Source organism: Podarcis pityusensis (assembly GCF_964106645.2).
Source record: "Podarcis pityusensis genome assembly, chromosome: 6".
In the NCBI taxonomy this organism is placed as follows: Eukaryota; Metazoa; Chordata; class Lepidosauria; order Squamata; family Lacertidae; genus Podarcis; species Podarcis pityusensis.
The window spans coordinates 12,534,129-12,547,684 of NC_138030.1; the positions used below are offsets into that span (position 1 = coordinate 12,534,129).

At 46.2% G+C, this 13,556-nt stretch overlaps 1 protein-coding gene across 4 annotated transcripts in view; it reads right to left on the reverse strand.

Annotated features, from left to right (window-relative positions):
* Positions 1–13,556, reverse strand: part of PHACTR3 (phosphatase and actin regulator 3) — a 212,237-nt gene that overhangs the window by 77,758 nt on the left and 120,923 nt on the right. For all 4 annotated transcript variants that reach the window (XM_081011267.1, XM_081011268.1, XM_081011266.1 and 1 more), the window contains 4 exons: positions 12,503–12,709; positions 8,984–9,158; positions 7,099–7,346; positions 1,486–1,639 (listed from right to left, as the gene is read on the reverse strand). In XM_081011267.1, the coding sequence (XP_080867393.1) occupies positions 1,486–1,639; positions 7,099–7,346; positions 8,984–9,158; positions 12,503–12,709 (784 nt within the window). The remainder of the gene's footprint in view (positions 1–1,485; positions 1,640–7,098; positions 7,347–8,983; positions 9,159–12,502; positions 12,710–13,556) is intronic.

Here is a 13,556-nt window from a genome sequence, read left to right on the forward strand (position 1 = left end):
AACCATTGTGGACCAAACCACAGGCACCTCCGAGAGTGACTCTCATGACCAATGAAGGAAGGTTAGCACCATCCCAGGTCTCCCTCACCTCACACCCCATATCAACAACAGTAGAGTCAGGGGAGAAAAGTATCTGAGCACCCATATATTCCACCTAGGACCTTGTGGTAGGGCTTAGTGGATCCAGCATCAGGATGTGGCCCAAGACAGCAGCTAGCCAAGAACTCAGACCCAGCTCTAAAGTGGTAGAGAGTGCATTAAGAAGCATGAGAGTTTATGCCACTATACCGTTTCAAAATATTTCAGTTGCAGGATAAAGACACCAAAGCTAACATCAAACACTATAGTAGCATTTAAACTGGGTTCTTGCAGTTACCTGTAACCTGCTCCAACTCCTAACCCAAATACCTATACAATTTGGTTCTGGTTGGTGAGTTCCATAGCTGGATGTTGCCCATTGAATGCCCCATTGTGAAGTAATTCTGGAGTGGGCTTGCAATCTCTTCCTTGCTTTAGCTTTGACTGTGCATGAATCACCAATCTAGACTTCTTGGGCCTTGGCACTCTTCACACAACCAAGTTTCAACCTTCCTGTCCCAAAGGCTAGGCCCGACAGCAGTTCTGAGCCCCCTCAAGAAATAAGGTTTCGATTTCCAAATCCCGAATTCTTAACATGCTTTAAAGATTTGGAACTCACAAAGTTCAAACTCAATATCAGGTAGTTCAACTGCCCTCAACCCCTCCGATTCTGCTTCAATTCTGGAATAAGAAGCAATGAGGGTAAGGAAGCTGGGAGACCATTCCGTTTCATCTGTGAGTTTTGGGGGTCTGGTCCCATCCACACACCTGCAGCCCTGACATTTAACTCAAGGGAAATGGTGGCCCCATGACCAGGTTTATGACTGCTGATAATGTTTGGTGTACGACAGGAATCAGACAAAAGGCTTGTGTAATACACCAAGGCAAGGTAAACAGTTGGAAGTTCAGGCATTAATGCTCCCGTCTTTGTCACAATGGGAGTAGGGAATAACATGACCACTTGATCCTTTATATGTACAGCTGTGCACAGGAAGGCTTCTTTATACTGAGTCAGACCAATGGTCTGTTCAGTTTGGTGTTGTCCACACTGATTGGCAGTCACTCTCAAGGGTTCAATCCATGGGTCTCTCCAAGCCTTACCTGGAAATTGAACATGAGGATTGAACCTGCAACCTTCTGTGTGCAAGACACATGCTTGGCCACAGAGCTGCTGCCTTTCCTCACAACCTGGAACCCAAATTGTGCAGGATTTGAGTTGAGTGTGTGGATCCTTTGTGTGTGCAGCTGTACACAGGAAAGTCCCATTGTTACAAATGGTCCTGCTCTTTACATGAGGAGTAGGAGGTGGGTGGAGCTTCTAGGTACATCCCTATTTTCCTTACTCCCATACTGGTAAACATGGAAGCACGGAAGCCTGAACAGGGCTTTACGCTCTACAGAACTTACTTGGAAAGTTTCATTTCAATTTGCTGCCGGATCTCCTGTCTCTCTTCATCGGTCCTCCTGGGGAAAATGTTCCTATCTTCTAACTCCTGTTTGCTTGGCCTGTTCCGCAACTTCACTGCCAGCAACTCTTTCTTGCATTTTCTTGGCAAAGTACCTGGAGCATACATAGAAAAAGAACGAGAACGTGTCAGACAGGCTGTTGCTAAAATAGGCAAAGGGACATCACTTATTGGATCAGGTTTTTCTCATGAATCAGAAGTGCAAGATCGGCAGGGATCATCTGCGAGCGGAACGTGGGGCCTTCCCTTCGAAGGAGGGCAGTGACTGAACAGGAAGGACCAAGGGGGAACAGCAGGGAGGAAACCAGTGCAAGCATGTGTGGTGATAATTTTTTACTTGGCCCAATCCATTTCTGCATTTCTTGTGTCTACTCTTCAGTAAAGCTTTGTATAAGCCATTTAGCAAATAAAATGAGCTCATGTGAACAGTTACAAATGTCTTATCAATGCTTTGTCACATGCATTGTATTTAATTTTACTCCAACAGTCGGTCCTGGAGAGGAGTCGAAAAATGCAATTATAATATTGCGGTTATGATTTGATGGGTAGAAATAGATAGAAGATTGGGTGCAGCAGAGAGAGAGAGAGAGAGAAACAACTTGATGGAAAAAGGGGTGGGAAGTTGACAAAAATAAGAGAAAAGACAAGATTGTGCTATGGTTATATATTTCAAAAATGTTGAAACTTAAGATATAACTGGAGAGGAGTTGCAAAATGTGAAATTTGTTGGGTCAAATTAAGCATTTTCAGTACACCATTGAGATCTCCTCTCTCTTCTTCCTGAGTGGGAAGCGCCTCATGTGATTGACCCACCATGTGGTTCCATTTTCCAAATGTTAATGCTGCCTGTATCTGAAAAAAATCAATGCAAAGGGACACCTGCACTGTTGCAGCAACACATACAGTAAGCCCTGTTCACACATAATGCTAAGCCATAGTTAATGGTTGATGCTGAGGCATCTTGCAGACAACCACTCAAACTTTGGATTGCTACATTACAGCATAATTTCTCTCACTGCCACACTATTGAATTCTGGCTCTGTAACATTTGGGTAGTAATAGTCTGTAACTATAGCTAAGGAGGAAGTCCATGTTCACATATAATTGTAAGCTATGGTTAAAGCTAACCAAGGTTTATAAACCAACAACACACCTTGGTTAACTAGCATGTTCTAACCATGGTTTATAAACCATAGTTAAGTCACAGGGCTGGGTTTGGATGATCAGGTTTAACTATGGTTAACTGAACTGTTGATACTAAAGAGGAAATTGTGGCTATTGTAGCTTATTTCCAAACCTACAAAACTTTTACATGTATTGAATCGTGTGTCTGTTTAAATAACAATACTAATGGTGCAATAGGTCAGTGTTGTTAACCAGAAGTGGTTGTTGGTTCGAGCCCACCTAGGGACAGCTATGGGCAGGATTCCTGCACGGCAGGGGCTGGTCCCTTCCAACTCCACAATTCTATGAATACATTTACTCAAACACTGTATGCAACCCTCCATTCTTTTTTGAAAAATAAAACAGAGAAGCAGCTGAATGCTTTTGCTTTGTTTTCAAATTGCACCTCTGTTCACCGCCCTGGGCTCCCTGGAGAAGAAGGGAGGAATTTAAATTCCAGAAACAAACATGCTAAGAGATTCCTCCCAAGGAAGATCTGGGCGGCACACCACATGAAGGCTCCAGCACATAGCTGTCAACCGTCCCTTATTTGGCGGGAAACTCCCTTATCCCAGCGCAATGTCCAGCTGCTGTCCCGGATTGATGATGTCCTTTAAATTTCCTGGGTTTCATGCTCGCCCAGCTCGGGAGGGAAGCAGCGGCTCAGAGTCCTCCGCCGCGAGAGAGAATGCGCGCACAAGCTGCTGTGTCTCCGTCTCTCCCTTTCCCCCCTCAGGGGCACATAGTGAGGAGACGGGTGGCGGTGGGCGAGCAGGCAGCCCCTCTCTTGCGAGACTTCCGCCGCACTGCCAGGGGAACCCGGAGGCAGCGGCGGCGGCGGTTGAGGAGGCAGCCTGAGGGAGGAGGAAGAGGAGGGGATGGGGAGGGACGCAGAAGGGCGGCACTTCAGCAGCCGCCATGGCACTGCAACCACCTCATGCCGGGCTCACGGGCGAGAATCTCCCTCCCTCCCTCTCTCTCGGGCGGGGAAGGGCCGATGGAACTCCTCGTGCCAAGACGACGGTAGCCGTGACGTGATCCCTTATTTTCAAGGCTGCTGGTCCCTTATTTTCAAATCTGTAAGTTGACAGCTTTGCTCCAGCATCATTGCCCCACCTGTTGAAATGTCAGTTAAAGATTTTTTTCCAACCAATGTCCAATGAATGCTGCACCACCCAGTGTCCAGAATGAAAAGTGCATCTTGCACAGAGAAGAAACATGCACAGGGAAGGCTGTGATCTGTCTAGGGCCCTGTGGGGATATCGTAATCTTCTTTCTCGCCCCTTTGGTTTAATTAATGAATCCCTAGGCCTCTTAGCTGTGATAATCACCATGAGGCCTGCCAAGTGTTCTATGAGAAGGAAGTCTAGTAGATTATTCACATTTACCGTTTAATTAAAACTCTTCTCATCTACACAACACCCACTTCCACATACCACAATTTTGCAGGGGTTCACAGAATATCCACAAACAGTAAGCAGATTTGTTCACAGTTCAGAACTGTTCGCCGATTAGCATGCGTCTTCTTAAGATATGTCGGGACCTAGCTAGGGATGCCTATAGAGGTGCTCAGATCAAGACCTGGAGTCTGGGTTCTTCTGAAATATCAGAGGGGCATTTGGAGACACGGTGGATGGAATGGGGAGAGAGGGAGGGAGGGAGGGAAAGAGAATCTTCTGGGGTTAAGTCCTAGAGCTTAACATCTTGTTCCGGAGTGATTACCAGAACTAACAGTCCTGCAATCAGTGGTGAAAAGTCATTTTAGAATACTGCAAGGGGAAAATGGAGCTGTCAGTCAAGAAGTGACAGCTGACAGTTGAAGAGGGTTATAATAGAGACTGGGAGGATGGTAGATGAAAGGTCAGGGCTTAGATAATGATAGGTGTTTACATTAAAGGAAAAGTGATAGCAGCTGGAATGGTTACAGTAAAAGCTCCAGAAATGGTTAGTGTTGTTTGGCAGCCATCTTTCTCAAAAGACAACGGAGTGCGCCCCCTGGGGTAATGTCAAACTGCTGGAGAATCACAGTGCCTGCTGTGTTTGCAGAGATATAACTGCTGCCTCCTGCGTTACTTTTGTTGTGTTAGCAGAACCAAAGTGACCTCTCCAGGATGCAAGCCTGGGCAGAGTGTATAGAGGTTCTGGGCTGCCCAGCTGACAAAACCCAACCCTCCTCTCAGCCTCACTGATGTAGTCCAAAGGAAAGCAGAGCAATATGGACGGCACCAGCTTAGCTACAGGAGTTGCCGGAAGGAGGCATGCAAGATCCATTCAACCGTCTTAGGGACTCCCCTCTGGATTTGTGTAGGGTTTACTCCTTAGCCTTTTCTATTCCCAAAGATGGGAATAGAAGGCAGCGGTTATGAATTTTTCCTCGGGATTTACTTCTGAAGCCTTTCTCACGAATGAGTATCGCCACAAAGTAGCAAGGGGTTAAGATCAGAGTTTCCCTTCTCCTAGATGGACTACCTTCCCAGGTGGACGAGCTTCATCACATGCACATGCACACCCACCCCTCAACAGCATGTGCAGAAACTGCCTTCTTGACCATTGGACCCACTGTTGGGTCTCCTCAATTCATCAGAGCCTGTCTTTGCAAGCAGGGGAAGCCCCTAACCTACCAAGGGTTTGAAACCCACCGGCCACCTTCACCTGGTTTAGCCGGCCAGTCCAGATTAGTGTAAAATCTGCAATAGTCGAGAGTGTCAACTTGTCGGGGGGGGGGGGGAGGTGTATTTAATACTCCAGTGGTGCTTGGTTGGGGAGGGAAGGAGGGGAAAGGATGGAGATATGGCTCTTCTTCTCTGGAGGGCTTTGTGAATTGGGTAGTTTGGGGAGGGTGAACAATTTTACTCAGGCTCCTAGGCTCAAGAAGAAGGGCTGTGGCTCACTAGCAGAGCATCCGGGTTGTGCACAGAGGGGCCCTAGCTTCAATCTCTTGCCATCTCCAGGTAAGGAGGGCTGCCAGTCTGTACCCAGACCTGAGCTGGATGGATTAGTGGTCTGACTTTGTATATATAATCCTAAATCCTAGATTATCATTGAATCTAAAGAAACACATTTCTGCAGAAACTTGTTTAGGACTGCACTGCAAATGCATTTTAAACCTGCCATTTTAACTGATGGTGGGCCCAAATTCTGCTCTCATTTGTTCTCTGCAACCTCCCAAATGCATTTCAATCTCGGACCAGATAAAATTTGTCAGGTTTGTATTCCGCATGTCCCTGTATCTGCACAAAACCACACAACTTCTTCTGCTTCTGGAGCTGGAGAGAGAAAGCCAAATGGGGACCACGTGCACTGTTGTTTTTTAAAATTAGAGAGCAAAGAATAACATCACCTCAACTACCTCATCACCTGACACTTAAATAAACCAACCCCACCTGAAAAACCTTAGGGGAAATTGCCCCTCCCCCATCAATTTTGGGTGGTCAATTTCTGACCCCTGCCTCCCTGCAAATAGTAAAAGAAAGGTGAGCTAAAAGTTCAGCCCAGGTTTAGTTTCAATTCTAAAGCTCATTTTGCTGATAAAAAGTTTGGCGGTGTTTTGCATTTTGATGTTTTGTGTGTGTGTTTTTCTGTAAAATAAACGTGTTGTTGTTGTTGTTTTAAAAAATAACCCCCATAAGCTAGTTAAAGCATCATCTTAACCTCCCACATTTGTTCTTTAACAAAGGACCTTAGCAGAAGTCACGATGAATGTGAGGCTGCATTACTCAGCGGTGCAAGTTACAAGAAGAGTCGGAGCAGCGGCAGCAAAACACAGGTGGAGAGAGAGAGAGAGAGAGAGAGAGAGAGAGAGAGAGTTGGCAGGGGGAGATGGTCAATGAAATGCCCTTCTTGGATCTGCTGCTGGGCAAAAGCGGCAGTAGCTAAGTGAGGTGTTGCTGAGCATTCTGCTGCAGGAATGATCAGCCTGGGCACTGGAATCACCAAGGAAGAGCATCCATAGGAGAGCACCTGCGCTGTACAAAGAATGGCCCAGGTTCAGTCTGGCATCTCCAGGTAGGGCCGGGAATGTCCTCTGCCTGAAGCCACAGAGGGCTGCAGTCTGATTTAGTAGAAGGCGGCTTCCAAGGAACCTAAGGCGCAAACTGGGAAATATTGTCCCAGAAGGGTGAAGGTGAGCCAGGCATCAAACTCTGAAATGAAGGGTGAGATGCAGAAGAGCAACATGGAGTTGCAAAGAGAGTGGACTCAAATAGAGTGGGACAGAAGCTGATGGATGGTGGTGGGTAGGTAAAGGGAAGAACTGGCAGATTTGAAAAGGAGGCCAATATTTCCCTCACAACCTTGAGCAACAACGTGATGCACATGTAAAAAAGGAACAAAACCAGTGGACCTGTCCTTCAGAATTTCCCGTAAAGGCTCACAAAGTGACTTTGCTTACCAGAAATGATGGAGTCATTCAAAACCTCTTCATCGTGATAGAAAACAGAGTCGTCCTTGATTTCAGAGTTCATGATCAGGTTCTCTTTGTTCTCATCCGACTCCTTGACGGAATTCCGCTTGTTCTCCGGGTCGCTGTTGTAGCTCACTGAACTTTCCTTCTCTTTGCTGTGATCAACGCTGCACGTTCTGGATGGGCGGATGTCCATTCGCTTCTTGGGAGAACCTTTGTTTTCTCTTCCCTGAAAGCTGGGGGTGGAAATGCAGATAACACGGATTTGTTTTGGGGTTGTTGTCCCCCCCCCCGACTTAGCACCACAGGAAGGGAATCAATGTCTCAAGCTTGTTGCCTCGAGCGCTTTGCTCTGCAGAGGGTTGTGAAGGAGCTGCGGTGGGATTACCATGTCTATGACAGGGAAGCCAAGAACTCAATATCTGTCACAAGGGGAAGGCACAAGAGGGCAGTGACTGACACCTTGTTTTGAAATATGTTAATGCGGGGTGCCGGGTTGACCTTTCCAAAGAAGGCAGTGTGTGTGTTTTTAGTGGAAGACTAGAGTTCAAAAGAAACATCTCCGCTTGGGCAATTGGGTGCTTTACAGAAAATTTAAAAAGTATGCAAGGAAATCACATCATTATTAACCCTGAATAAGTTGTGGCCTTTCTGGACATTTACCAGGAATGGGTTCCATTCCTGCCCATCCCTTCCACCATACATCTAAAATACTCTTTGGCATGGACAAAATACATCAATCTTTTCAAGCATAATAGACCAATTTGCACCCAGTCCTCCTCTTCCTCCTCTAGTTTACTTGGCAGTAGTGCACCATTCAGGTCTCTGCATATACAGGCCTCCATACAGAGAATCCCACATGGTGCATGGCATCAAATGCATGGTGATGTGTACCTTCTCTTCCCCCCTAAGAATTGGACTGCCATTTGGTAAGCATTTAGATCAGCCTTTGTTATGGGCCTGAGGCTATTAGAACCCAGTAATACAAATAAGTTCTCTGCAGATGGGAAAGGTCCATAGTGAGGTCCAGGGTGGATTCACCGTAAGGATGGAAGAGCACTTTGGTTCACTTTTTAACGTGAACCTACCCAGTTTGTACTTCCTGAACTTCAGGGCTGCCTCTGAACACACTGTTCAGAAATTTCAGGTCTTACAGAAGTCAGCAGCCAGGTTGATCACCAGGCCAAGATGGTTTGAGCATATTATACTGATCCTGGCCTGACCGCACTGGCTGCCAATTAATTTCCAGGCTCAATGCAAAGTTTTGACCTATAAAGCCTTAAGCAGCTCAGGACTGCAGAACCTCAAGGACTACATCTCTCCATATGAACGTACCTGGAGCTTGAAATTGAGGCCCTTCTTTGTGGGCCCCCTCCATGAGAGGTCCGGAGGGTAGCAACACAAGAAGGGGCCTTTTCTGCAGTGGCTCCCTGTCTGTGGAATGCTCTCCCTGGAGAGACTCACCTGCTGCCTTCATTATACACCTTTAGGCGTCCGGCAAAAACGTTCTTCTTTAACCAGGCCTTTGGATGATTGACATCCAATACCCTTTTAAAATGTTCTTGTTTTTATTATATATTTTATGTTTTTATCTTGTGGTTTTATCTTGTGAACCGCCCTGAGACCTGGGGATGCAGGGCAGTATACAAATAATTAACAATAATACACGTATCAAAATGCAGCTAGCCTTCAAAATCCACACTTTCCCCATAGCCAGCGAAGCTACTTGGAGTAGACTCACTGGAATAAATGAAGCGAAGGTGGCCATGTCCATGAATGTCAATGGGTCAACTCTGAGCAGGACTAGCCCTTGGAAAGTTGAGCAATGGAAATGGATGCCCCTGTCGTGTCCTGTAACCTTCCAGGATCTTACCTATCCTGCCGGTGCTTGGTGGCCAAAGCTCTGTGAAGTTCCTCGATGACTCGGCTGGGAGGTAAAGGCAGGTGGACGGCACCAAGGTGAGGGGAGCCATTTGGCGTTGTGTGCTGCCCTCTGAGGTGGGGCTCGGAGATTTTCTGGCCTGAGGGCTGGAAGGGAGCAGCTTGTCCTGAGAGTTGGGAGGAACCAACAATTACATAATTCTTCAAGACAGTGGATGGAGGGGATTTCAAGGCTGGCTCATCTACTTCACTTCCTGCTGCTGGAAATAAAACCACAAAAGGGCATTAATGGCTGCATGCCATGGAGGAGGCCCCCACTGGAGCCACACTGAGCAGCCTTCCTCAATGTGGTTGTGCTCCAAATGCGGTTCAACCGCAGTTCCCATCATCCTTGGCCATGCATGCTGGGATTGCATGGAGCTTGTCATCTGAGATTATCTAGAGGGTGCCCTTTATACCCATCAGTGGTCAGATGGCTACCAGAGCAGAGCAGGATCAGCTGGGCAAACTGCTGGTGGACTGCAGATTAAGCCTTTTAGCAATACTCTTTCAGGGCTGATGGGGCTCATCAACCTGGGAAGGAAAGCTCTGATCCTAAACCTCCTCTTGTGGGATATCATCATCATCATCAAACCTTTTATTGGCATCACATACAAACATACAAAACAAATCAATACAGAATTACTACTTCCCCAGTGGCACAAAACATTTGCTAAAAGAAAGGAAGCAGAGCAGTCTATCGTCACATCTCTAGGTCTCCAGGGAGATCAGACGTCTGCAGTGTATTTCGACGACAAAAAACCAAATAGAGATATTTAGCCACTAACTTGGTGAGCTCCTGATCATTCCCCAGTAATAGAAAATGTATGACCTCCAACTCTTGTTTCCATTTAGGGATACAGAGTTGATCTGGAAATTGCTGATGGGGATCAGCATTTAGTTTACAACTGAGAATCATATGTGTAAGGGTTTCCACCAGGTGGTCTTCACATGGGCAAGTTCTTTCTCCTTCCACCCTGCCTGAGGGGGGACATGTTTTCTCTGCTGCTACTGTGAGTTCTTGGCGTTCAATATCTTGTGGGATATCACCAGGACAAGAAAAGGCTAAGGAGCAAACCCTACACAAATCAGGAACGGTTGGATTGCACCTTGTACGCCTCCTTCTGGAAACTCCTGCAGCCAAGCAGGTACCATACGTATTGCTCTGCTCTCCTTAGGACCACATCAACAAGGCCAAGAGTTGGGGGTCTTGTTCTCTGGGCAGCCCAGGACCTCCATACACACTGCCCAGGCTTGTGCCTGGGGAGGTCACTTTGGTGCTGCTAACACAGTGGTTTGACTTGACCCCTGGAGGCACACTCCATTGTCTCTCGAGATGCCAACAACAACAATGTACTCTTTCTGTGGTTTATCTTTATGTGCTGAAGCCATTACAAGTCAGCCAGCTGTGCTTCAGGGAAGCTCAACTGCCATAACTGGTCCTTGAAGAACACTTTTCTAACTGCCAAGGTCTGAACTTCGGGTGGGGTGGGAAACCAGCCTTTGAAGCTGCATGGATTATGCACTGAGATTTCACCCACGGACCTTGGTTGGTGATTTCCCCAATAAAGCGCATTTCCGTTAAAAACAAAAACAAACCCACACACAGTTTACTAAAGAACCACTGAAATAATTGCTGCAATAGACTTGACTTCAGCCACTGCTGATGACTTAACGCCACCCAGTGGCACACGCATGGATTTAAATCCAGAGGCTCCCAAACTGGAAGGCATGCTGTGGACGGGAAAGAAATAAGAACCGTCCCCTAATGTGGATTCTACTTTTCAAGTATCTTAAAATGACTAAAGGTGGGGCTTGAGTGAACTGTGTGCCCTTTTTACGGTGCTGGCATGTGGCAATTGGGACCATCAGAAAAGATATCCCATCCTTCAAGGTGCTTTGTTTTCCCTGGGTCCCTTCCTTGTAGCTTAAGGCAGGGGTGGCTAAACCAGGTGCTGTTGGACTCCACCTTACATGTATGGCCAATAGTCAGGAATGATGGGAGCTGTAGTACAACCATGTGGAGAGCCACAGGTTAGCCACACTTGCCTTCAAGGATGTGGCATCTCCTATGGCTTGTAGGGCCGGGTGATATCTGGTTTTCAACATCGCAATATATCACAATGTCTGAAATTAGAATGGAGCTATGTAGAGACATTGGCTGGCTTCATGGTTTTCCCCACATTGTGATTTTTGCATAGCACACAGACACACACACACCATGATTCATGATATATTCCCTGGTCAAAAATTATGAAACCAGTATCATGATATGGACTTGGATGATTTTGGACAATATATCGCCCAGCCCTAATGGCTTCATTCACCCGCTTTTGCTTTATGCTTCCTGTTCTTCAAATTCGAATGAGAATGAACAACTTCAGCTGAGCATCTATCAACCTTAGTGACACCAGTAAAAACCAGCATTAACAGAGTTGCAGGGTACCATCTCCACCATTATTTATGTGCAAGAAATATGATCATAGAACTGATGAGCTCTGATTCAGATACATTCCCCCCCCCAAAGATTGTTTATTTAACTTCTGCAAAAGTTGGGGTTCCCACAAGAGTGCTAATCTCCTCCTCTTGTTCCTCATTAGCTCTATTTTGGGTATCCAGTTGTCATAAAACCTGGCACCCGAGTTCACTAATATTTGTTAAACTTTAAAAGAAAATCTGGATTTTGTCAATAATTTTAATGTATTTTTAAAATATTTGATGTGAACAGGGACTTTACGATTAAGTTCAGACTGAAATTCACTTTTGCATTGTGAATATCCCATGTGAATTCAAACCTGGCGATGCAAAAGATTTCCTCCTGTATCTCTTGATTGTTTTGATCTTGGAAGGCATCGGACATGAAATGTCAACCATTGCCAAGAGTCAGTTACTACAAATTATTGCTTCTTACCTATTAAATGTTGGAAAACAAACACTGAATCCCATGACATGTGAACTTTCACCACTCCTACAAATTATAAGAAGGAGCTGGGTGGAATCCTATCATTTTTATACAGGCTGAGTCTCCATCTCATGAATCAGAAGAGCAGTTTTCTCCTCTATCACCACCAGACCTTCTGGCCTCCATTCTTTTTCACTGAATATCAATGTATCAGATTGCAGGACAATTTGGGAGCAGAACTACTGATCTGGGAAGGTATGAAGTTTCTACCAAACATGGCGTTTTCACACCTCTGCAGTGCTACTACAATTACTCTTGTGTTCTGACGTCATAATGCATACCCCTCATAATGTTGGAGTTCTGCCTTTAAGGGAAGGGTTGCATCTCAATTTTAGAGCACATGCATTGCATTTTCAGGTTCTTCACCCCCTGTAGTGCTAAAAAATATTCTCCAGGGAACCCTGGAGAGCTGCTGCTAGCCGGTGTTGACATTATACAGCTAGAATGGTCTGGCAATTTCCTATTTTATTTCTATTTTAGCCCTAAAGACAAGTCCTGAATGAGGCTCACCTGGTACAATCTTCGAGACTTTGGAGACAGTCTTAGGTGGCGGAACTGGAAGTGATGGAGGAGGGCTGGGGAGCTGAGCTGAGTTCCTTTCCATCTGCTTCTGGGGCGATTCCGTGGATTCCGAAAGAAGTAAGGCTTGTGGATTCTCTTCAGAGGCTGGCAGGCTGGCATTTTCACGTTCGTCTGAGGAAGCTGGCGTCTTCTTGGCTGAGGAGACAGGATCAGAGGTGGCAGGATTTGTGGGACATCAAATTAAGACTGATGGCAGTGCACAGGGAGGGACAGGCGAGAGGGAGGACAAGGGATACAGGAGCTGCATTGCACATGTAAACAATGGACATGGTCAGTCATGGCTAGGAAGCCAAGAGGACTGCTGAAAATGACAAGCAGCTGGGCTGACTGAAAGAAAACAATTGCACACTGTGTTGGAAAGCAAGAGTCTCAAATGGCTTTTCTTTACAACACACACAAAGATGCACAAAAGCAAAATAACACTATTTTTTGACAGCGCATCAGCCTTCCATAACTTGGTGCCCTCTGGATGTTCTCAGACTACAGCTCCCATCGGCCCCAGCTATCATGGCCAATGGCCATGGATGATAGGTGTTAGAGTCCAACAACCCTGGGGAAACACCATTTTGGGGGAGGCTGCTGTACAGAAATGCTTTATGTTCTGAACTGGTGGCTGGTTGCGATTATGGATTGGATGAGAGCCAATAAACTGAAATTTGTTCAAGACAAGACTGAGTTTCTGGCTAAACAACAGGAAGAAGTTTCTGACATTACTCTTTGACAGTGGAACAGACTCCCTCAGGAGGTTGTGGACTCTCCTTCCTTGGAGGTTTTTCAGCAAAGGTTGGATGGCCACCTGTCATGGATGCTTTAGCTGAGATCCCTGCATTCCAGGGGGCTGGACTTCAGTTCATCTGCAATTCTATGATTCTTTGATCCTATGCTATTAATGGGTTCTTCTGATTGGCTGAGGTGTGTGCAACCTGTTCTAAGCGGATTTGTAGTTTGAGGCGGCCTCCATGGCATGCCTTCCACTGCCTTA